This window comes from Monodelphis domestica, chromosome 1, assembly GCF_027887165.1.
Source record: "Monodelphis domestica isolate mMonDom1 chromosome 1, mMonDom1.pri, whole genome shotgun sequence".
NCBI lineage: Eukaryota > Metazoa > Chordata > Mammalia > Didelphimorphia > Didelphidae > Monodelphis > Monodelphis domestica.
In genome coordinates this window covers 373,966,466-373,990,825 of record NC_077227.1, presented here as the reverse complement: position 1 = coordinate 373,990,825, position 24,360 = coordinate 373,966,466, and the positions used below count along the sequence as shown (strand labels likewise).

The 24,360-nt window shown below is 35.0% G+C and overlaps 1 protein-coding gene and 1 non-coding gene across 2 annotated transcripts; both read left to right on the top strand.

The window, feature by feature from the left end:
• Positions 1–975: 975 nt before the first annotated feature.
• On the top strand, positions 976–22,840 carry PANK3 (pantothenate kinase 3). Its single transcript, XM_001370189.4, has 7 exons — positions 976–1,425; positions 8,690–9,042; positions 10,958–11,211; positions 13,174–13,350; positions 14,074–14,197; positions 15,873–15,998; positions 16,493–22,840. The coding sequence occupies exons 1-7, from the start codon at positions 1,398–1,400 to the stop codon at positions 16,541–16,543; spliced, it is 1,113 nt and encodes a 370-aa protein (XP_001370226.1). The 5' UTR covers positions 976–1,397; the 3' UTR covers positions 16,544–22,840.
• Positions 14,575–14,650, top strand: MIR103-1 (microRNA mir-103-1). Its single transcript, NR_032160.1, has one exon. It is a non-coding gene; the product is annotated as a microRNA mir-103-1 (primary transcript).
• Positions 22,841–24,360: the final 1,520 nt, after the last annotated feature.

The window sequence follows — 24,360 nt, the reverse complement described above, 5'->3', positions numbered from 1 at the left end:
GCCTCAAGATCCTTATCTGCAAAATGAGGGAAACTTGCAGAACAATGACTGAAATCCTTATTTTAAAATTCTTTCTATTACTCCAGACTCTAGAATTTTGAATTTTTTCCTTTTTGCTTAAACGCTCTTTTCCTGAACGAAATAGCAATTGGCCACAAAAACCTAATGAAATATTTTGTGTGGAGACCAGAGGAATGAACCATGGAAATCCACAGATCATCTGCAAGAGAAAAAAACAGAAGATCTGGTGCAGGAGACCCAGGTCAAAACTTGGGGAAAGCAAGAGTGAGAAATGTCTGAGGTTTCAGTAAATAGAGAAGGCAGCTCCCAGTTCTGACTATTCCCTCCAAACCAATATGATAATAGTGCAAATATGCTAAAAATTGGTCTGGGTACTTCAGTTATATGCCCAGTCTCTGCCATTCCCGGGCTGTGTGACTTTTAGCAAGTTCCTTAACTTCTCTGGGCCCAGTCTGCAAAATCAGAAATTAGGATTCCATCCAAAGGTGCCTTCTCTAGTTCAGACCATCTGCTGCCTCGAGCTAGAGCTAGAATTAAAACTAAAAAAAAAAAAGGCAGATACACTATTGTTACTGACAAAGGGGTGGAGAGGGCCCTGCCCTAGGTAGAGGGGAGGGGAGTCAAGCCTGACACGCCTTCTCTTCCTCCCTCCCCCAGACACATATACAGTATACTTTCACAGCCCCGCCCTTTCTTCGCCCCCATTGGCCCCTAGGTGGCTGGCGTGACTCTCGCCCCGCCCCCTCCCCTCACGGAAGACGCTGAGGCGATGGGAGGGGGTAGGAAAGACCCCCGGGGACACATATCCGTGAAGCATCTTGGTCTCTGTAGTACGAATACGCAGCAGCAGTCCTAGAGCGGCGCCTCGCTGTCGAGAGAACTACAAGCCCCAGCAGCCCCTCTGCGCGCGCACAGAGTGGGGGGAATCACGTGGTCCTTCCGTCTGGGCGGGCTCGCTGCTTAGCGCGGCGGCGGCGGCGGCGGCGGAGCGCGGCGGCTCCCGGGAGAGGGGCCTTTTGTCTGGAGCGGCGGCGGCGGCGGGGCCCGGAGCGGCGAGCGCCGGCGTCTCTCTCCCATCGCGTCCTCGGACCCCAGCGTGTCGGCCGTGCCTCAGGAGCTGCAGGGGGTCTCGGTCCAAAGGCCCCCTCCCCGTCCCCACCCCACCCCACCCCACCCCCCACTTCCCAGGCCGCCCGCCCACTCGGCTGGGCATCGCCTCAGGCGGCCGGCAGCCCCGCCCTGAGCCCGCCCCCCGCCGAGCTGAGGGGAGGATCCGGCCCGCGCCGCCGCCGCCGCCTCCTCCTCGGTGGATTCTCCACCGTCCCTCCGAGCAGGCCCCGCCGCCGCTGCCGTTCTTCATTCTTTCGGGGGACAGCATGAAGATCAAGGATGCCAAAAAACCCTGTAAGTCGGGGGTCGGGGCGCTTCCCTCCCTCCTGGGCCCCGCGGGTTTGGGGAAGGAAGGGACTTCTTTAGAGGCATGGGCTGGGGCTCTTTGCCCCACTTCCTGCTGTAAGCTCTGTCCAAAGTTCGGGCTTTTAGTACCCCATCTTCAGTCCACCTCCCCAAACCCCCAGATATGAAAGCTTTGAAAAACTTAAGTTTGTCTTTAAGTGTGTCTGGAGGAGAGACTGAGGAATCAGCCTGGCTCTGTGTGTCGCCCATTAGCCAATAAGAAAAATAGGTCACGGTCAAGTTTCTGCGATGCTTTACAGTTTACAAAGGGTCTTCACTACTCCTTTGAGAGTAGTAGTATCATCTCCATTTCTCCTCCCCATTTTTCATATGAGGAAATCGAAGCAATGAAGAGTTGCTTGTCCATTTGTTCATGAAAAGACAGTCAGAATTTGAACCCAAGTCTATAGGCCCCCTTGACATTACACCAGTGATGACAACTTCAGCAGAGGTGCCCAAAGACCCCCATTCTTTGTAGATACAAAAAAGATACTGGCCAACTTAAAAGCCTTTCTTTTATAAGTTGCAAAAAAAATAGTGACACCATCCGGATGTTTTTTGAAGTTACATTTCGTTGAAAATTACATTTCTTGAAAATTAGTGTCTTGACGCTGAAGAGTACCTTGAGAGAAGCAAGGATTGATTGCAATTTTTAAAGATTTCAGAGGTATTACTAACTTGTTGATTTCCTGGGATCGAATTATATTTACAATGCAATGACATGATTTTGAATGCATGTGTGTAACTTATCCATTGCAACTCGTAGTTATTACTTTACCCTCATTTTAAAGAAGGAAAATAAATTGTCTTTGCCTTTATTGCATATTTGTGGTGTATTGACTGTAGTGTATTTTGTTTGTTGTTTAGCTATTGTGGTTACCGAGTACGGTTAAGTTAGTAAAAGTTTGATAAACCTAATTTTAAAAACCTAAGTTGTGATCCACATAACAAGTAGAAGCCATATATACATGTTTGGAACAGGTTGGAAACTTCAACAATACAATCCAAGAGAGCTTTAACAGATGAGGCCATTATTTGAATCCTTATTCCAACACATAGTACCTGTGTGACCATGTGCAAGTCACTTAACTTCTCAGAGCTTCAAGTTCTTGGTCTATAAATGGAAATGAGTAATATTTTTAATCTATGTGAATTTTTGTGTATATGTATATATAGTATAACTACATGCATTTTGTAGACCTTAATAAACAGGTATCAGTAGTAATTCAAGTCTAGGTCCTGCTTTCTAAAAGGCAAACATAAAAGTGATTTATATGAATGGTTGAAACCTAGGGTGATTTTTGTTTTTGAGACAAGATGTGGTTGGTAGAGAGGTGGCCTCAGGGCCACCTGACTTGAAACTCCTGACCACTGATTGAGTGACCCTGGGTAAGTAACTTAATCTTTCAATACTCCAGACAACTGTCAGTAAATTTCATAACAAATGGTATCATCTAGACCAGTGAAACCATAGGTCCAAGCCAAAACATTTTTTTTCATCCACTGATAAATTTTCTTAACACCTTTCAGTTTAAAAACAACAGTCAACTGACATATACTCCAGTTCTCTTGCTTGTAAGATATATGCAGATAGAGGTATGTGTAATAACACAACTATAGAGAACTTTGAAGTTTGAAACATCAATTTTCCCAAACAGTAACCCTCTAACTAGATAGTGCAAGTATCATTACACCTGTTTTATAGTTGCAAAAACTTAGGTTGACTGACTTATTCTTGAAACATCAGAGCTGGGATTTGAACCCAGATGTCCTAATTCCAAGTCCAGTATATTTCCACTACTATCTGCTACCTACCTTTGACACATATTAGAGCTAGCTAAATTTAATTTTGAGGAATAAAATGAGTCTATATATGTTGTCATGAAACTGAATTTTCTGTTCAATTTCTGCTAAACTGAACAATGTATCACAGAATGAAATTCAGAAGGGATGTCAGAAGTCATCTTATTTATTAAGTTCATGCTGCATCAGGAATCCCTTCTGAAAACATTCCAAATGAGTGTTTATCCTGCTTCTACTTGACGACCTTCAAGGTTGCATTTTGGGGAAGGAAAAAAAGGTTCATAATTATGGGAGACAATCCAATTATTTTTAAATTTTTTCTCTCTGAGCACTTTGTATATGGAACTTGTTGCAAATCTGCTTTTTTGTCATATAATTCTATTTAAGACGTCACTATACTTTTGTCATTGGTGGTTTTTTCTTCACCCAGAGAGTAAATTCTCAAACTTTAGTGCCAGTAATTTTTAAATAGTTCTTTAGTGCTGGTCTCCCCTCCCCCTTTTTGCAACATTTAACAGTATGTAAAACTTGAGCATTCCATGTTAGAAATTAACAGCATTGCCTTTGTGATTTAGTTATCTTCGTTAATCATTAAAGAAATGATTGGACATCAGGTTTTCCCTTTTGCCTACATTGAACAAAAATCTGTACCTTAAAGGTCCTTGTGATTATTGGGAGGTGGGGGGAAGGGTTGCTACTAATGGGGGCTGATGGCTACTGGAGTAGAACCAGGTGAGGAACACAGAACTGGAGGCTGTCAACAAGAGAAATTCCAGGGAAGATTAAAACACTATAAAACCAGGGAGGGTATGATTGCAGTCAACAAAATGCATATACTTAGTACTTGTGTTTTGAGTATTTATCAGAAATATAAGTATGTTTACAGGTTGTAATATAGTGGTAACCTTATTAATTTGTTCATTTGACTTTATCATCTACGAATGCTTTTTTAATAGTTAATATTTTCTAAAGTTTTGGGGAGTAACTGTAGCTTAGTTCTTAGGCTATATTAGTCTATGTTGCAAGTATTTGCAATTTGTTCCTTTGACTCAAAGCCAGTAGAATACAGGCATGTTCTTATTTTACAAATTGAGGGATTTTGAATTCAGTACCTTGTGGTCTATAATCTGACTCACACATAATTAGGTCTGAAACTAGGATTTGTGTCTTACTCCATGTCCTGCTATTTCTCCCATGCTTCTTAAGGGGTGGCATTATCCATTGCTAAGAGTTCCACAATTTTACCTTGAATTCCAGTATTCCTGTGGTATTAATGTTATGGATCTCAAGGCAAAATATGGGTTATTGCACTAATGTTTTTTCTTGTAGTGAGATATATCATGATTACCAGAGGAGTAGATCTCATTATACCTTGAAGTCTCACAGCAGTGTATTTTCCATATTAAAATTTAGTCTCACCTAAAAGTTTACAGAGCAGGATAGTAAACGACTACAATTTAGTAGTCCATGATAAAGAAATAAGCCAACTACACAGAGGCTGTGCTGTAACAAGTGGAAGTCTTGATGTCAGAAGATTGGAGCTTAGAGCTTGATTTACTTCCTTAAGAGTTCTCTTACTTCAATTCTCAGAGGCTTTAATTTCCTCATCTATAAAACTTAGGGATTGGAGTTAATGATCTGTACATCCCTTTAGCCGTGTAATTATATACGACCTCAAACATTCATATTATGTACTATGGCCTCTCAGAATTGTACTTGCACATTACATCTTAGGTGCTTTATATTTTAGAATAATGGTGTCTTTTCCATGTATAAATTCCATATGTCACTATCCAACAGACCTTTACAAATTTAGTTTGCTGTTTAATTTTGGGTGGTATTTTAAATTGAATAAAAACTAGTAGATGAATTGAATGTATATTTTTAATAATGAGTTCTTTATAGAATGTTTAATTTATGTATTTTTTAGATAGCTAAAATTAAGTGATTTTTCAAAAGTGGATATTATGTTCTTAAATCCTATAGCAGAGAGACAGTTCAATTTTAAGGGTTTTTTTTTTTCCATTTAAACACAATTTCCCCTCAACTTAGGCTTGAGGCTTTCCTAGTATATCATCAGCCTTTGCCTGAAAAAAAAAATTCATGGAATATTTATTCACATGACATTGTGAAATTATGAATAAGATTTTTTTCCCTACAGAATTCTGTCTACTAATCATTTCTGCAGCCAGGATCATCAATGTGTACTTTGGAATTAAATGGTATTATGACCTAGGGGTTAAAAACTGAGTTTAATCTTGCATGGTTTCAAAAACAGTAAATGAATTTCTTCATTTACAAAGTAGAAATAACTCCCCATGCAATGAGGTTCTTTTTGAGTGTTAACTAAAGCTTGTATGTAGCTTTTGAGAATAACAAAGCTATATATATGGTGCTAATTGGGGTTTTCACTTTGATGTAGGGTGGTATTGGTATTTATAAATCTTGTCCAAAGGTTTCAGGCAAGAAAAAATGTGTGAGCTCTGAATTTCATAGAGCTTTCTAAATTGCCCACAGAGTGTTACTTATAATTTGGGGATATATATATTATGAATGTGAAGGCTCAAAATTTAAATGATTAAGATCAATTTTTTTTAAATTCATACAATTTTGAGTTTCAGCAAGATATTTTATCAGATTACTAAATCCCAAATTTCACCTAATATTGATTGTGTAGAGATAAGGTTTTTCTCACAACCCTTCTAGAATTTGAAGCCAGGGAAGGTACCTCTCATGGTTATGTAATACCAGAATGGCTTCTTTGTTTGACACCAGGAAAAATGCCCTAATTTCATATTTATTCAACAGATTGGAAAAATTCTTACAAAGCCTTTTTTTGGTCTGTTGGATAAATAGAATTGCCCCCATTCCTATCCCATTTAAGTGTTTATTCAAGGAACCACATTTACCGTGTTATCTTTGTAATCATTACTTTTTCCAAGTGATAATCTTGATTTATCTAAACTTGAAAATAAAATACAAATCTATGTCTGGTTTATAGCATAAATAATGGGTTTGCTTTGGTTGTGGGTTGGAAAATAAAATTTTAAAAAATATTTATTTGACCTTATATCTTTGTTTAAAGCTGTGCTGTTTCTAATTTTTTTTCATATACAGATTGCTCATTCATTTCATGCAGTTACATGCCTCTTATTAGGGTTCTTATTAGGTTCTTATTAGGTTTAGTTCAAATGTGGCCTTTGATATTTATAAAGCTGTGTGATCTTGGACGAGTCACTTAACTTTTGTCTGCCTTAATAACCTCAACTGTAAAATGATAACAGCACCTATCTTCTCAGAGTAGTTGTAAGAATCAAATGAGAGTTGTAAAGCACTTAGAACAGTGCTCAACACAGAGCAGGTGTTGTATGTTTATTCATTTCCCCTTGTAGCCTTCTTGTTTATTCTGCTCTAGAGTAGGACTAAAGTTTATTACCAAATGATAAAAATGTCTTTATAATTGAACAGGGATGATATGTGTTTGTCTTGTTTTCATTTGTAAGTCAGACCATGCATGTGAACTTTTAAAGGCCTTAGCTCACTTGTCCCCCTTTTAAAAATTTCTAATTTTAGTCAGTTTTAAGTTCTGAAATGGAAAAGTTTAGAATCCCTCCTCCTTAATTCATATACCCTGTATTTCCCATCTCAGAGTGAATGAAAATGTATTTCAAGCAAAAGATATTCTTAGGAGAGGTTAAAAAAAAAAGTGAAAACTGGAGTTAAAGAATAAGAATTAAGGAATTGTAGAACAAGAATTAACTATTCCTTAATATTTTTCATGGAAATTGTTAGGTATTTTGAAATCAGACCTAAAGAAAAGTACTTTAAAATACCAAAGAATTTGTGTAAAACCTATTTCTGTTGTATTTGCAAACTAATCCTACTAAGATTTATAATTTATAGGGGGTAGCTGGGTAGCTTAGTGGATTGATGGGAGGTCCTAGGTTCAAATTTGGCCTCAGACACTTACCAGCTGTGTGACCCTGGGCAAGTCCCCATTGCCTAGCCCATACCACTCTTCTGCCTTGGAACCAATAAACATATTGATTTCAAGACAGAAGGTAAGGATTTAAAAAAAAAAAGATTTATAATTTATAGCTAAGTATATGTAATACCAATAATATCTTAAGCCATTATTCTATAAAAGTTAGACATTGCATCATGTAATCGAGCTTTATAGTTGGAAGGGCTCTTAAAGATGTTTTGAATCATCTCTAAGCACAGTGCTTAAAGTGGGCTTTTGAACCAAAAGCCTTATGATAGAAACTGAATCTACTAACCCTTTGTATCAGACAGACCTAGTATACCAACCTAATTTAGTATCGTTTGGTACACTGGAAGAGATCCTTGTTGTAAGTAGCTATTTTTTATTTGGTTACTTGATTAGGTAATATATCAAATTCCATTACAATGAAAAGAAATGTAACAAAAGACATAATTTATTCAGTAGCATTGTTTAGTGAAAGTAGCACTAAAGTAACACTGACTAGGTTCATTTTTTTTCCGCTAATTGCTCTCAGGCGTTGGGTAAAAGTTATAACTTCTCTAGGCCTAGTTATTCATTCGTAGATTTTAATTGATTTCTTAGTATTCCTTCCAATTCTAAAATTTTTTAGCTTGGAAAAAAAATTAGCAAACTAGTTTGTTGGGAAAATAACATTTCAACATAGGTGGTTGATGGGTGTGAAGGCCTCTAATCCCTGGAAGATCAATCAGGGAGGCTAATTCTGGTAGATTGCTCAAAATCAGTAATTCCAAGCTGCAGTAGGGGGTCCACACCACGTCTGACATCAGTAAGATGACCCTGTGGAAGCTGAAGGTTGCCTAAGGAGGAGTGAACCAGCTCAGGTTGGAAGCAGAGCAAGTAAAAGTTCTGCTGATCATTGGTGAGGTCAGGTCCATGAGTGGCTGCAGTATTTCCAATCAGTATGAGATAGGAATACCTAATTTCCCAAAGAGGAGGTAGAGGTTGCAGCTGGCCAACATAATTTTTTAAAGATTAATTTGTTACATCAAAATACCCTTTTAATTCTCTACATCCTTACCCCCCTCCTCCCACCCCCATTAGAGAAGGTATCATTTGACAAAAAGGTATGTAACTAAAACCATGTCCTACTTATTTATATTATTTCTTTCTCTGGGGTTGAACATATACAAGTCATTGTTCAAACAAAATTTCTGTTGCTGTGTATAATGTTCTCTTCATTCTGCTACATTCACTTCATGATTTTCATGTTTTCCAAAATTAACTTGTTTATTATTTCTTAGGACAATAATATTCCATCATTATCATATGATGCAACTTGTTTAGCCATTCCCCAATTGATGGGTATCTCTTTAATTTCCAATCCTTCATAATTTTTGTTTCTGAAAGATTGGTGTCGATTTAAGTCATTTCTTATATTCACAGCTTTCCCATGGTTTGGCATGGACATAGGAGGCACTCTCGTGAAACTTGCGTATTTTGAACCCATTGATATCACAGCAGAGGAGGAACAAGAAGAAGTTGAAAGTTTAAAAAGTATCCGGAAATATCTGACTTCTAATGTAGCCTATGGGTTGACCGGAGTTAGGGATGTTCATCTTGAATTGAAAGATTTAACACTCTTTGGCCGAAGAGGAAACTTGCACTTTATCAGATTTCCAACCCATGATCTGCCTACTTTTATCCAAATGGGGAGAGATAAAAACTTCTCAACATTACACACGGTGCTATGTGCTACTGGAGGTGGTGCTTACAAGTTTGAAAAAGATTTTCGCACGGTAGGTAACTGCTAAAAGTATTACAAATTAACGAATTCTTGCTTTAATACCAAACTACCAAACTTATGCCTGAGCCACTTAGCCCCATGATTGAACTAGTATGTACAGAGATGTCTATAAATTTAAGAAAGTAGAACACCTGTATATATTATTGCCAGGTTTGGATATTCATATCTATGATTTGGATATTCATATCTATGATTCAGATCCTGTTTCCAAGAACAAGACTAGTCTCATTTGAAACCTGATATGACTGTTAATTAAACTTGTTTTCATCTTCTGTTCCAACACTCACATCATGAAATGGATTTTGTTTTTAAATGTGTTTTTAAAGCCCTATTTAAGGTGGGAAATCTGCTTTAAAGACCTATCAGGCTACATAAAAATTGTCCTTGTAATATGTTCTTCTTCCACATGGATAATCAAGCTGATTCAATAATTCATTCCCAGTTAGTGCTGTATAGATCTGACAATTAAAGGAGACTATCACCCTGTCAGATTTCTCCTGGGGGCAGATGTGGGGCATTCTGTCCTAAAAATTGGGGTGAATTTTTTTTGCCATCCCAGCAGGTTCCAGTTTTATTTCCTTACTACTATCTCTACCATGGTTTTATCCCCTCAGATGGTTGGATGCTTTACTGATTATCCTAGATTGTTCCCTCTATTACATTAGGTATTCAAGAGTTGAAAGTACTTGTGACTTTTGTTGGGAGGCTGGACTAGATGACCTCTAAAGCTTTGTTGTTTTCTTAACAAGTTCATGATTCTCTAATTCTATAAAAAACTATAAACAAATCTATATTATTTATATTTATTCGTTGTGTTTATCATGTGTACTTTTACTTGTAAAATGTTTTACATATTCTCACATATGCACTAATTAGCAAGCATTTTATTAAGTGCCTACTATGTGCCCTTGAGATTAAAGATAAAAAAAGAGACAATCCCTACTCTTTAGGAGGTTTACATTTTGTTGGGAGAGAAGGAATATGTCATTTTTCTTGTATAATTACATGACAATTTTACATCCAGTATCAAGACAATAGAATGTTTATTTCTTCATCCAATTTATAAAACATTTTATTTGCTTCTTAAATAAGGGCAGGTAGCAATCCACATATTCTAGGAATCTAAGGCCTGACATGTTCAAGCAAGAAAGTAAGTGACCTATCAGTGCTACTGTAAAACTGATCTCCCTCCATTTGGCATATCTCCTGAATATCTGAACTATCTGATTTTCACATTTTTCCTAAATTACTATATATCTTGAGATTTGGACATTATGATTAAATGGGTTGAATGATACTTGAGAAGGAAAAAAATCCTTTCACATAAGCTATATTATATTCTAAAGTATTTCTGATGTAGTAGAGGCACCAGATGAGTCGCAGATATAGTACCAGGAGCAGAAAATGGATATGTAGACCAAAGGTATGTAAGGGAAAAGAGATAATGGGGATGGGATCTAAGGTTCACATTGTTCACATTCAGTTTTTTTAAATGGAGTAACTTGGGAATTCTGAAATGAGGCTTAATAAGATCTATTGAAGTTTTTGATAAAGAGACCATAAGATCATGGATTTAGAGCTAGAAAGAGCCTCAAAGTTAATCTTGTCCAGACCCCTCATTTTATAGATAAGGAAACTGAGTCCCAGAAGAATTAAATGACTTGCATAAAGTCACAAATAATTCAACTCTTAGTTTAGACCCATCACTCTCTCCACTGTACCTTTAATTTCTGCAAAGTGGCAATAAATGGCAGTTTTGTTCTAAGTGTTGAAAACCACTACTCTTGTACATGCTCTTGAACAACCAGAATCGTATAAAAGTCTAACATAGTAGAATTGAACTTTCTTGAATGGTTGGCATATTTTGTTTTTTAAGTGACTGGTGATGTTTTATTTATTTTTAATAGATTGGAAACCTCCAGCTGCACAAACTGGATGAACTTGACTGCCTTGTAAAGGGCTTGCTGTATATAGATTCTGTCAGTTTTAATGGGCAGGCAGAATGCTATTATTTTGGCAATGCCTCAGAACCTGAAAGATGCCAAAAGATGCCTTTTAACTTAGATGACCCATATCCACTACTGGTCGTGAACATTGGTTCTGGAGTTAGTATTTTAGCTGTCCATTCCAAAGACAACTATAAGCGAGTTACTGGAACAAGGTAATAACTGTTCAGTTTTACGAATGCATAAATAAATCATTAAATTACCATTATGCGAAGTATATTCTAAAGGAACTCATTTCCTTTTCCTATTATTAACTGCTTAATTTTAGTCTGTTGAATAGTTAAGGCAGCAAAAGTACTGTCTTCTATAGATTTCCATCATTGGAAATACAAATTTCTTTGTAACTAGAGAGTGCTTGCCCTACCAAGAAAGCAACTTATATTTATGTAATAATGAAAACCATATTGATATATAATGTAAGATAGAATTTTATATAGAATATTTTCATTCAAGAACATGTGTGAAGGTGTTTTTCACTTGCTTCAAATTCTTAAATAAGGTAGTTATTTATGGTCTATTCCATCAATTTTAGCATCATAATTAGTGAATTAATCCTATGTTGCTTATATGGTGTGTATTTTAGATCTTCACCAAAAAAATTTGCTTAAAATATTGTGTGTATTGCCTCTGATTTAAGAATAACAAGAAACTTATCCCTTCAACTTATTTGGCATTTAACTTCTAGCAATCAAAACTCCCCACATTCTCATTACTGCTAAGAAGGTAAATAGGTATTGTATCCATTTGTCACTGGGGAAACTGAAATGCAAGGAAGTTGAAGTTCATAAAATATAAAAATGAATCAGTGATAAATTTTATTAGAAAAATTTTAAAGTCTGAGTTTCCCCCTTGGAAATCAGCATTTCAAATTAAGGTCTCAGATTAAAGACTTCTAATTCTCTACTCATTCTTGGGTATTTTAATACCTAAGTTCATCTTCATTGCTTCATTGTGGTGTTTCTAGAAAGCTTTGCTGATATAATATAAGGTCTGGCAGCTACTGCTGTCCTGGACAAGCTTTGTGTACGAGCAGGCTTTTCAGTTTAGTTACTTATGAATTCTTTGGCTGTAGAAATCCAAGAAACAAAAAAATTACATAGTAGCCCTTAGTTCTTTGTGTCCCTCTTCCACCTCTGCATTAACAGTGATGGGAAATGTATTGCAGTTTTTTAGGCTGTCTATGAACTTTGAGCTGTCTTACATTGTCTGAAAAAGTTTGGTAGAACCCAAGGGGTTTCTGTCAGCAAACACTGAACTTATTTTAATGTTCACAACAGAAAAGTTGTATAAACAGTAGCCATTTGGTAAAAAGTTGATTAGGATCCATTTAGCTTTATTAGAAATTGCAACCACAATAACATTTTCTCCAATATATAGAATGACTTTCCTTATGTTTACCCCCTTATTTACATGTGCAGGTGGTGTTAGAAAAAAAAATTTATAGACTTGGGTTCTTCTTTTAGCTCTAAGTTTATGAACCTGCATATATTTTCCTGTCAGATATTCAATGACTTCAACTTCCCCTTTAGACCCAGGTTTCAAGAAGTTCCCCTTTGGTGTCAAATTAATATAAGACGTCTTAAACCTTTGCTAAGTCATCATTAACTCTTGTCAAGTTGGATGTCATCAAGAAAACAGGTCTATAAATATTTATGAAGTACACTTGCTGCTTGTCACTCACTATGATTACAAATACTAGCAGAAAAGCACACTAGCCCTCAAGGAATTTACGGTCTAAAGGGGGAAGACAATATAAAAAGAAGCTAAAAGCAAGAAAGAAAGAAAGGTACCTGATCCAGGTCACATGGTTCAGAAAGTCTGGAGAGGCAGTGATATGAAGATACTAATAGCCCAGGCAACTTCTGTAAAATGGAGTTCTAGGAGGAACCAGCCAATCTGTAATAGAGACCACGAGGCTGGAACACATTTTTCCTAATTTCATTTTATACGATGGTCCAATTCACTATTTTCTTTTATGTTAATGTTGTCATGCCTAGCCTAGTAGAGACACAGATATTTAAAAGACTGTTTCAGTATCTTAGCTTTTGCAAAGAGAAACTGTGACCTTGGGAAATAGAACTCTCATTTACCAAGTTTTTTTTTTCTTCTTTATTTAGTCTGGGAGGTGGCACATTTCTGGGTTTATGTAGCTTACTGACTGGCTGTGAAAGTTTTGAAGAAGCTCTTGAAATGGCTTCCAAAGGTGACAGCACCCATGCTGATAAATTGGTCCGTGATATTTATGGAGGAGATTATGAAAGATTTGCTTTGCCCGGGTGGGCTGTAGCATCTAGGTATGTTATAATTCTTGAATCACTCATGGGGGTGGGAGGCTTAATTTTTGGAAACAAATGTAAAACAAACAATTTTAAGAATAAAATTTTAGGGGGCATCTGGGCAGCTCAGTGGATTGAGAACCAGTCCTAGAGATGGGAGGTCCTAGGTTCTAATCTGGCCTCTAATCTAGCTATGTGACCCTGGGTAAGTTTCTAAACCCCAATTGTCTAGCCCTTACCACTCTTGTGCCTTGGAACCAATACATAGTATTGATTCTAAGGAGGAAGATATGGGTTAAAAAAAATTTTTTTTCAAGTTGATATAAGACCCAAATTTTGGAAAAGCCAGCTAAAAATTATCTAACATATTGCACAACAGTAATTTTGCCAAATAGCTTCCAAATAGAGGTTTTTAGAGTAGAGATTTTTCATAGATTCTACTGTTTTATACAAAAATAAAATGGCAAAAATAGTGTTGATAACCTGTTCCTTCTAAGAATACGTAGTACTTTAATTTACAGATAAAATTTTTACTTTGAATATTCCGTGTAGATAGATAGTTTTGTGTGATTTGTGTTATAAAGATCAACCATGGATTATTATTTTAAATCTTTGAGGAAAAAGTGCTATTTCCTTGGCAATGGGAAGTTTTAATAGCAGAAGACCTTATTTATAATAGATTTGATCTCCCATCTTCTTTTCTCTTCTTCTCTCGCCCTTTTTCATCTTCCTTCCATGCAGTTTTGGGAACATGATCTATAAGGAGAAGAGAGAATCTGTTAGTAAAGAAGATCTAGCAAGAGCTACTTTAGTTACTATCACCAATAACATTGGTTCTATAGCAAGAATGTGTGCTGTTAATGAGGTAAGCCTTCTCTCAGTTAGATGGAAAATGCTTAATAAAAACTGTATAATTTTAAAGTTTTTTAATTATTTGAGAATAAAAAAATTCCCATAAAATCCCAAGGATTAAGATATTTTTGCCTACTTATCACTATAACTTAATTGGCAGAAAATAATGTTTTAATTAGGTAGGCCTTAACTTAAAACAATATTTGCATTTCCTTTTTTATCAAGAAACATAATGCAGAACCTCTTCAAAAAGCCTTAAATCTTATTTAATTAACCACTGAGCTAATGAATTGATGTCCTTTTTCTCATAACTTTTTACGTTCTCAAATGATTTGGGACGTTCTTTTATTGTTAGTATTTAAATTGGCTGAGCATCTGGAAGATTTCTTATTGTCTTCGGCTTCTTTACAGTGCTGCCTTGTTGCATATGGATCAAGCAGCATTGTACAGGGCTATGAAGACATTGAGATTTGTTCTTCAAATAAAAAATTGAATGGTTCAATTATTTTTATGGTGGGTAGTATTTGATTTGCAGTATTGGCCTTCGTTATTTCAGATCCACAAACTGTTACAGATGTATTTCATTTAACATGAGTTTTTTCTGGAAAAGATCAGGGTAAATTTATAATTTAGGTAAATTAGATTATGGTTTAAATGTGCTAAAGGAGTTTGACTTCCTGTGTTTCAGTATTTGGAATATATAAAGGTGTCTTTTTTTGAAGTAGATATTAACACCTTTAATGTAAATCTGCGTTTTTGGATTTTTTTCCCCCATACCAATGTATTAATAAATGGAAATGAGTGTAAGCTTCTTGGCTGCAAGAAATATTTTGGTTTCTCTTTATAGCACCATATTCTAACCACAATTCTTTGCACATAAGTGCTTAATAAATGGTTGTTTTTGTTTTCTCAGTCCTGTGGGTCAGGAACTTCAGTGATCAGTCCAGGTCTACCTTTGTATTTGTTTAGAATAATGAACAGGTTTCCCAGTAAAGTGTTTCTATTGCTCTGTTATTGAAGAGATACCTGGAAAACTGAATTAGTAATTAGAAAGTTGATTGGTGTTGATGGTATAAAAGCAGACAAGTTATTTTGTTAAAACTTTTGTCTCTCTTTGGTTATAGTTCTTTTATTGATGTGATATAAGTCTGAGTAGTTAGTGCCTATGGTTTACACAATGACAAATTCTTTTAATTCTTCATCTAGATTGTATTACAGCTGTTGTCTTCCCCCATCTTTTATCCCACTGTTATCAACATACTTATTATGATAACCAAGTCTATAGCTTATTTTGCAAACCAGACCTCAAATAGTCATTTCTAATGGTAGTGAAATGAAAGGAGCACTAGATTGTCAGAGGACCTAGATTCAGATCCTGTCTCTGCCATTTACTTCCCTTTGTAAAGTTGGGCAGTTCTATTGATCTTCATTTCTTTCTCATCTATAAAATGAGAGAATTTGATTAATTGATCTCTGGGGTCCATTTCAGCTCTAAATTTGTAATCCTATACATAGAAACAACTTAATCCCCAAAGTGCCATATCACTGAAGCACTTCACAAATTTGTTAAAACAAAGTTTCACCTCTACTCAACTATGTATCTTTTGAGTAAGGATTATAGAAATATGCTCATCTGTGACAAATTTTATAATACTTTTTCTGAGTAACCTTGCTTTTTTTCCTTTTAGAAAATAAATAGAGTTGTCTTTGTTGGAAACTTTCTACGTGTCAATACTCTCTCAATGAAACTTTTGGCATATGCATTGGATTATTGGTCCAAAGGCCAATTGAAGGCATTGTTTCTAGAACATGAGGTATGCTATGAGATTGTCAATTTCCCTTCCTTTCTTAAGAACCTATATACATTTCCAGCCAGATAGCTTTCCTTTTTTTTTCTTTTATCATAGTTTTAAGACATAATTAAACAATTTTTTAGACGACTTCATTCCTAAATTCATTGTTGAGCTTCTTTGTGTACCAGTGGAAATATAATCCCGTCTATGCCTTCTTACCCCATGTGATTCTTGTTAGGGTCTTTGTGTAAATCTTCCACAGAGTATTCACCTAGCATACTAAAGGGCCTTCCTTTGATTACCATGCTGCTGCAAATAGACTGTCAATTTGTTATATATGGATTATTTCTTTTTAATAAAAGTTACATCATTTTTTTATCAAAATTAGGCATATAGTTAAGAATTGTCCCATTTACCTTACTTTATAAGTAATATACTCATTATTTTGAAAAGCATTTACTGTTAGAGGCTTATTAACACTTGTACTGATATTTTTGAAAATGCTGTTTCTACAGGGATACTTCGGAGCAGTTGGTGCTCTCCTAGGGCTGCCAAATTTCAGCTAAAGCATCAAAAGTCACTATATTAATAATGCCATCCAAATGGAACTAGAAATCAGAAGGATTATTATTGCATTATTTAAAATGATGGGAACCAAAGGACAAGGTGGGGAAATGGCAATGTTGCTGTTCATTTTTAAATGTTAAAAGGGTAAGCTGTTGAATGTTGCCATTTTAAAGTGAGATCTGGGTAACATAAAGCATTTCCGGTTGAAATGCTTTAAGAATTTTGGTCTTACTCTTCTGTATATAACCAGTATTAAATCCTTTTGATGCAATACAACCTCTGATTGAGCTTCTCAAAAATACTTTCATTTTACTTTTAAGTAGTCAGCATTATAGTATTGTATGCTTAAACAAAAATCTCAGTCCTCAGATATTTAGTTTATGAAAATAATTCATTCTGAATGTCTGTTACAGATGCCTCTTTTTACCCATCTTTTGGTTACTTTTCATGCCCTGTATTGAAAATTCACTGTGATGACCAAAGTGTCAGAGATTACATTTTCATGTGATGTTGGAAAATTTCAGACATTGAAAACCATTAGGGCTTTTCTAATGCATTTTTCTTAAAAGTATGTTTCTATGGTTTTTGAGAGGTCTCCAGTAGAATTCAAAGTATTTTCAATACCACAATGTAATTAAAGTATATAGCTATATGTGAAACTGCAGGTAAATAGCAGCTCAAGTTCTAAAACTACTTCACTTTCCATTAGTTGGTGCAATAGAGCACTATTCATAGAGTAAAAAATCATTATGCTGAATACATTTAAAGGTATAACATCTAAAATGTTTTAAGTTGATTACTTGATTGGTGACCTGTTTAATAAGGACAGTAGGAAGGTACAATGTTATGAAATCCAAATGCATCACTCAAGTTGAGTATATATTCCCTGTCCTATATTCCTTCCTGTCAGACCAGAGCTTAGTCACTCTTTTTTTTAAGGTCTGAATCAACAAGGCAAAAATCTTTATTATGTGAAGAAGGAAAAAATACCTACTTAACCTATCAGAGTGTTTTATTAAATTGGAAGGTTAGTTATTTTGAAGCTTCATGGAATTCAGAGGCAGTATTGCAGAATCATAGAAGGATCAGTGTTTTGTACATTCTCACAATAAAATCATTATAATTCCAATGTTTGTAAAATTTGTTGGCCTTGGAATTCACCCTCTATTTTGGAGTCATTGTTTTTGGTAAATTTGTGGAGTATTTGAAATTGAGATTGAGATTTTTAGTTTCGAAGAAACTTTATCAAAGTAGTAGTGTGCTATAGCACAGATTAAGATTTTTAGAATTTGGAAGGCTCAGAATATTAACCATCTCTTGAAGCACCATGATGGTACTCATTACATGACGATAAGTATTATGTATTAATATAAACCACAGCATAACGCATACTCAGTAGAAAAGACTATTATGTTTTTCAATAGGTTATGATGTGCTATGTAGACATTTCTCCATCATGTATCCTTTAGATATGCTCAAATGTTTACCAGACCATGTTGGTCATAAGATATTCCTTCTATAAAGGTATGAATTTCTGAACCATGGAATTGTGAGGGAAGTTGGGAATAGTTGGAATGTCATTTAAAAGAAAGAATCTATTAATTTTTAAACTTCAAATCTTAGCTGTTTTAAAACCCCAAAATGAGAGAACATCCTACTTTTTTCCCCTATTGTAGCTACTTCATATTCAGTCATATTTTCATAATTTCATTATTTTGAAGGCTTCCAATTTGGGCTAAAATCTTTTCATTTAAACTGTAGGCAAAGATTCTGCAGTTTTTATATTAGCTATTGGAGGGCAGACATCTAAATAAAAAAGTGACAGGTATTGATTTTTCTCAAACTTCAAGTGAAAAATTTCATTTCAAAATGGTGTGGATACTGTCCCAATATGTGTATTGGAACTGTGGTACATCCTTAATTTTGGTCTTTTGTTAATGGTAAAATCACCTACAACCAAAGAAGGATGTAGTAACCATACAATCTGGTTACTATCACTCTGTTCTTCCAATATTTGTCCTGTTTCACCAGAAACGTAAGGAAAATGTAATTACTATAAAAACTGTCAAGATTATGCTTCTTGATCATCTTTAAATTCCCTCTAAGCATTGTAAATGAGCTTAGCTCTTAAGATCAGCCATTGCAGTTCTGAAAGCTACATGCTTTAGAAATAACTCTTAAAATGAACTTGAGATTTCTGAATGGGCCCATTAGAGGGGAAAGAATATATGCAAACCTATTTTTTCAGTAAATGTCAGGAAATTCCCCCCCCCCCTTTTTTTTTTTAATTTTTGGCTTGTGGCACTTCAGAATGTTCCCAATAAATATCTTGCATCACTCTTCGTATCCATTTCCCTGTTATTGATAAGATAATTGAAATAACTCATTAAAATGTACCTTTTGAATTGAAAAATGCCTGTCAGGGCACATTTTTCTCAAGTATTACTAAAAATTACAACTCCTTCACTAGGTCGATTTGGCAAATTCAGTGCCTTAAATTCTTCACCTTTGTGATATTGATAGCCAACTTCAGGCACCAAAGGAGTGATTTCCTATTGTTCTTAATTGACTTATTTGTTGTCATTACTACCTTGTCCAAACAACTCACTTGTCTGCTACTTACTAATAATTTAATTTTTACTCCTACAAAAAATGGGAGGGGGTATACTCTGAAATTGAAAGAGCATAGCAACTTCAGAACTACTCAGAAGATGGTTTCAGAGGGAAAGGGCAGCCTTTTTCTCTGAACAAAAGAGCAAGATTTCAGCACTAATCCATTTACTTGTGGCAAAGTATTAATAGACCTGCTGACCCTACTGATTTAGAGAGCACTAGAGACTTGTTTACTTTTAGCTTAGGCAATAAAACTCCACTGCCCTTAATCAATACAACATCTAGAATCCTTGAACAGACACAAATTACTTGCCAAATAACAGAATTTATAAAGATTTCATGAACTTTTTGCCTTCACTAATACAAGTTTGATAGCTTGTGTTGGGAATACCAATAGTTGGAATGCTCATTCCATCTTTATAAGCAATATAATGGACCAAGAAAATGACAAGATTTTAATTTCTTTATCCATGGAACTGTTGGATTAAAAGAATAGTCCCTTGCTGTATGTCCCCTTTTTGTGTTTGCATTCTTGGCTCAAAGGTATAGCTAGGAAGTAAGTAGTTCTGAAAATGCCCATTATAACCACTGAGCTCTTGGGAGAATGTTTTTTTTTTTTTTAGCTACAAAGAATTGACTACACACTTGGTGAATTTTTTTTTTCTTTTGAGCACTTTATGCATTTTAGATATTGCACTTGTGAATGTATTTTGGTAATAAGACCTTTCTCCACTAAAAGCCATGTAGAAATTATAAAGAATAGCAAATAGGGAAAAATGGGTGTTCGTTTGGGTGTATTTGTGCTTTAATCACTATTTGTTTCATAAAGAAAAATTTTTTTAAAAAAGAAAGAAAAGGCTTTGCCTTTTCTAGTATTGCTATTGTTTTCTTGACCATTTTATAAAGTGGCCTATCCAGCAAAGTATCAGTGAGATGTTCCTATTTACACAGTAAGTCTACTTAAAAACTTGTTTTCATTACTGAAGAAGTTGTCACCTTAAGTTTTTTAAGTAGCTTTATTCTTGATTCTTGTAAGCTCCTATCATCAAAATGAATTTAGGGGGAATATGTGCTTTATATAATTTATTTTTCATTTGAAGAAATGGTTTGCTGTGGAAAGATTTTATATTCAACCTAGTGTATATTCAGTAGACTTAAAAGTTACTGAGTGTTTTTCTTTTTGCTTCCTTTAAAAAATTTAGCCTATTTGAAATAGTGGTGACTTCATCATAGTAAACCTTCATACTTCTGCTACATTTAAACTGAGTAATTATAACTTAACAGACGAAAAAATTTTAATATTATAGTAAACTTAGTTTGTAGTGTAGTGTCTTATTGTTTACATTCAGTGTTGCTGTTTGGTGGTGTTTTGTAAATAGTACCATGACTATCCTTGCTATTTCACCTCAATAGGCCTCTGTTTACTCATATGAAAAATGAGAGGGAAGTTAGACTAGATGGTCTCTAAAGTTTCTTCCAGCTCTTAATTCTTTATTTGTTAAAAATGCATCATCAGGATCCTGAAAAAGAAAGAGTTAAATTTAGAATAAAATTTGTTCCTTTTTTCTCTACATCTTGAACAAAACGTACATATATAAAATGAATTTGTGAAACTTGTTCCAAATTCATATAATACATATAATTCTATTTTCAAATGTTAATGTGTACTAAATTTTTGTTTTTTATCATAACTAAAATTCTCAAATTTTAAAGTAATATAGATTTATTTGTATTTGGTTAATTCAGCAGCTATACCATAGAAGAATGTTTGAAAATTCATTTCCATTATCATTTGACCAATTAATCTTTTTTATTAGAACTGTTAGTACAGGCTTAGTGGCAAAACTGTGTTTTGGCTATATATGACTAGTAGAGTTTAAAGTGGCTGAAGCTTGAAAAAAATGATTAACTTCTAGAGTTTTAATGTAAACTGAAAATCATGTGCATTATTATGAAATGCCATATTTGCAGTGTACAAAAGGAAAATTTTCAACTTAAGTTCTTGAGTACAGATCATTATAAATAACAAACACAAATCTGATTTCTAGTGATTCCCAGAGACCTATTTCTGATAATTTTTTTAGCAGTTTCCATCTTCATTGTGACAGAGGGCAAGTGTTGGGTGACTCAGGTACTTGTACATCTCATTAAACACTTGATCCATAGGAAAGTTTACAAAGGACACATGGATAGCTTGCAAACATATCAGATTGCATAGCTTTCGTTTTAGAATTTCAGTTTATCTTCAGTTATTTGTGAATAATGTAATGGAAAAATAGCAGATGTTCCCTTTCTGTTCATAATAGGATTAAACAAATGTAGCAGCAAGATATCACTAAAAACTCCAGAAATCAAAGGCAGTGCTGAATGATGTGTTAGAGGAAACCGAATGATCTGTGCTGATCAAAAGCTAAAAAAAAAGAATTTATAGTTATGGTTTATTCCTTTTGGTAATTATAATTTTCTTTTTATTTTATTTCTACTGTTCATCTGAACTGTAATTCTTAGGACTTTGGGGGCTTTCTAAGCAATGAAAATTATTTTTCAGTTTACTTATAAAGAAATTTCCAAGTTTTTGTTGTATATAGCTAGAATGCAAGTACTGAATATTGGCTATGATACTGATTTTTATATAAATATCTTTCCTATTTTGCTTTCCTTGAAGTCCTGATGTATGTTTTGAAAATTATCATCACCAACATTCTCAATAGTTTCAACACGGGCTCCTCCTAATTGTGTTGTCTTTTATAAAATTGTGGAAATAAAAGTGGTGCACCTACCTTAGTCATTTAATATTTTTCACTTCAAAATTCCATATTGAATGTTATTAATAATCTGAAGTCTCACTTTATGAAAATTGCAGTCTCCTGTTATTTGAGAGGGTCTACGTATTTTCAATTAATGTTTAGAAGTGAAAAAAACCTTTCCAAAGAACAGAAATGTATGTGCTATTCTCTCCCTTGTCCCTCCCAGTATTTTGATGGAATTAACATTTTAGGGATATGTGCATAATTTCATCATCTGTATATATTCTGTGCTTGGATGTGTAATTTAAGGTATAGATGAAAACATTAAAAACACCTGCTTCTTAGGCTCAAATAACTTGTTTTCCCATTAGTGATCAAATCATTCTAAAAATGGTTTTTATGTCTCTTAGAGAGATTAGCTAATGTTACAAGCATCAGATTTTTTTTTTTGAGATTCACTTTATCCATAAGCCATTTCAGTTTTAAATTGCCTTATTCTATTGCATTGTACTTAATGTCTGAATTTTGTTTACTGTTCTGACACTGAATCTGTGATGTAAAAATATGATCGTCTATAAATTTTATTCCTAATAAACTTACTAAGTTATACAGTAATGTAAACTAAAGCATTTCTTGTAAATTGCCTTATTTATTATTTTTCATCTTGTGTGTTTTTCATCAACATGTATGGTTTCTTTAATTCTCATTGTTGACCTCTACTGTAAGCATTCCCATACTAGTCTGGATTTTCCTTAATGCTTATTTGCATGAATGATGCCTGGGTTTCATATACTTGTATTATATTGCCATTAAGCCAACTTCATTATACTTTACCTACTTTTTAAATAGTTGGTTTTCCTGGTTTTGTTGCTGCTCTGTATGAACATTAGAAACCATGCTTTTTTTATCTTCTCTCCTAATAAAATTATTTCCATATTTATGGTGTGCCTTTTTCCCATAATTGCGTGCGTGCGTGCGTGCGTGCGTGCGTGCGTGCGTGCGTGCGTGTGTGTGTGTGTGTGTGTGTGTGTGTGTGTGTGTGTGTGTGTGTGTGTGTTACACCCTGCATTTCCATGACAGTGGATTTGATATATTGATTTAAGACTTTGGATGAATTAAGGAGAAATAACTCCTTGCTTTTATGTTTAACTGGAAAGTTTAGAATTTGGAGTCTTGAGACCCAAGATTCATTCAGATGCTGATTGCAACTTTATTATCTTATGACTTGGGTTGTCACAATTTCTGAGCCTCAGTTTCTCACCCGTAGATGAGGCTGGAAGTGGGGGGTAGACTAGAATTATATGAAATCCCATCCTGCTATATATGATACTTAGTCTTACTGGAGAAACAAAAAGTAAGTTTGTTCTGCAGTTAGAATTTCAGTTTGAGAATAAGTTTAGATGAATACATCCCCTGACTTGAAGACTTTGCTGGTGTCTAAAATGAGGGAAAAGGAGTATGGGCTGCTAATCTATGGCTCCCCCACAACAACAACAACAAAAAACAGTAGTTCACACCTGATACAGTCGGCTCTTCCTAAAATACCTTTTTTTTTTTACTTAAAAAAGTCTTACCTTATCTTAGAGGCAATACTAAGTCTTGGTTCCAAGGAAGAAGAGCAGTTAGGGCTAGGCAATGGGAGTTAAGTGACTTGCACAGGGTCACACAACTAGGAAGTATCTGAGGCCAGATTAGAACCCAGGAAGTCTCATCTTTAGGCCTCATTCTATAGATATTGAGCCACCTAGCTGCTCCACACACCCCCTTCCCCCCCCAAAAAAAACAACTTGTACACAAAATAGCTTTAAGAACATGCAGTATAAATTTTTATGAAAAAAAAATTTAAGGAATGAAAAGTTTTAGGAGTATTCTGATTAGAGCTGAGGTTGTTTGAAGGATTAAAAATACTAAAGTGAATGTTTGTATTGGATCCTTGACACCAGCTGTTTAATTTTAGAAGCCAGCCGTCTGGTTTCCATTTATATTGATTGTTTTCCTAAATTTAGTATATTGAGCAGGCACAGTTAAAATGTTTCTTAATTTTAAATCTGTGCAAGTGTCTCAACTATAATTCCTGTGTTCTTAGAAAAGACTTTACCTATCCAGTTGCCTTTACTATTGCCTTGACTTTAGTGGTAGGGACTGGGAGGAGAGGAACTTCCTGTTGGATTTGCCATGCATTTTGCATATTTATATGTAAAAAGCACAGGAACTGCAGACATTTGTCTACAAGTGAATAAATTTTTGAGGCAGAAAAGTCCAATAACCCAGACTTGTATTAGAAGAAAGGAGATTCGGTCATCAAAACAATTTGGTACTGGCTAAGAGACAGAAAAGAGGATCAGTGGAATAGACTTGGGGTAAATGACCTCAGTAAGACAGTCTTTGACAAACCCAAAGACCCTAGCTTTTGGGACAAAAACCCAGTATTTGATAAAAACTGCTGGGAAAATTGG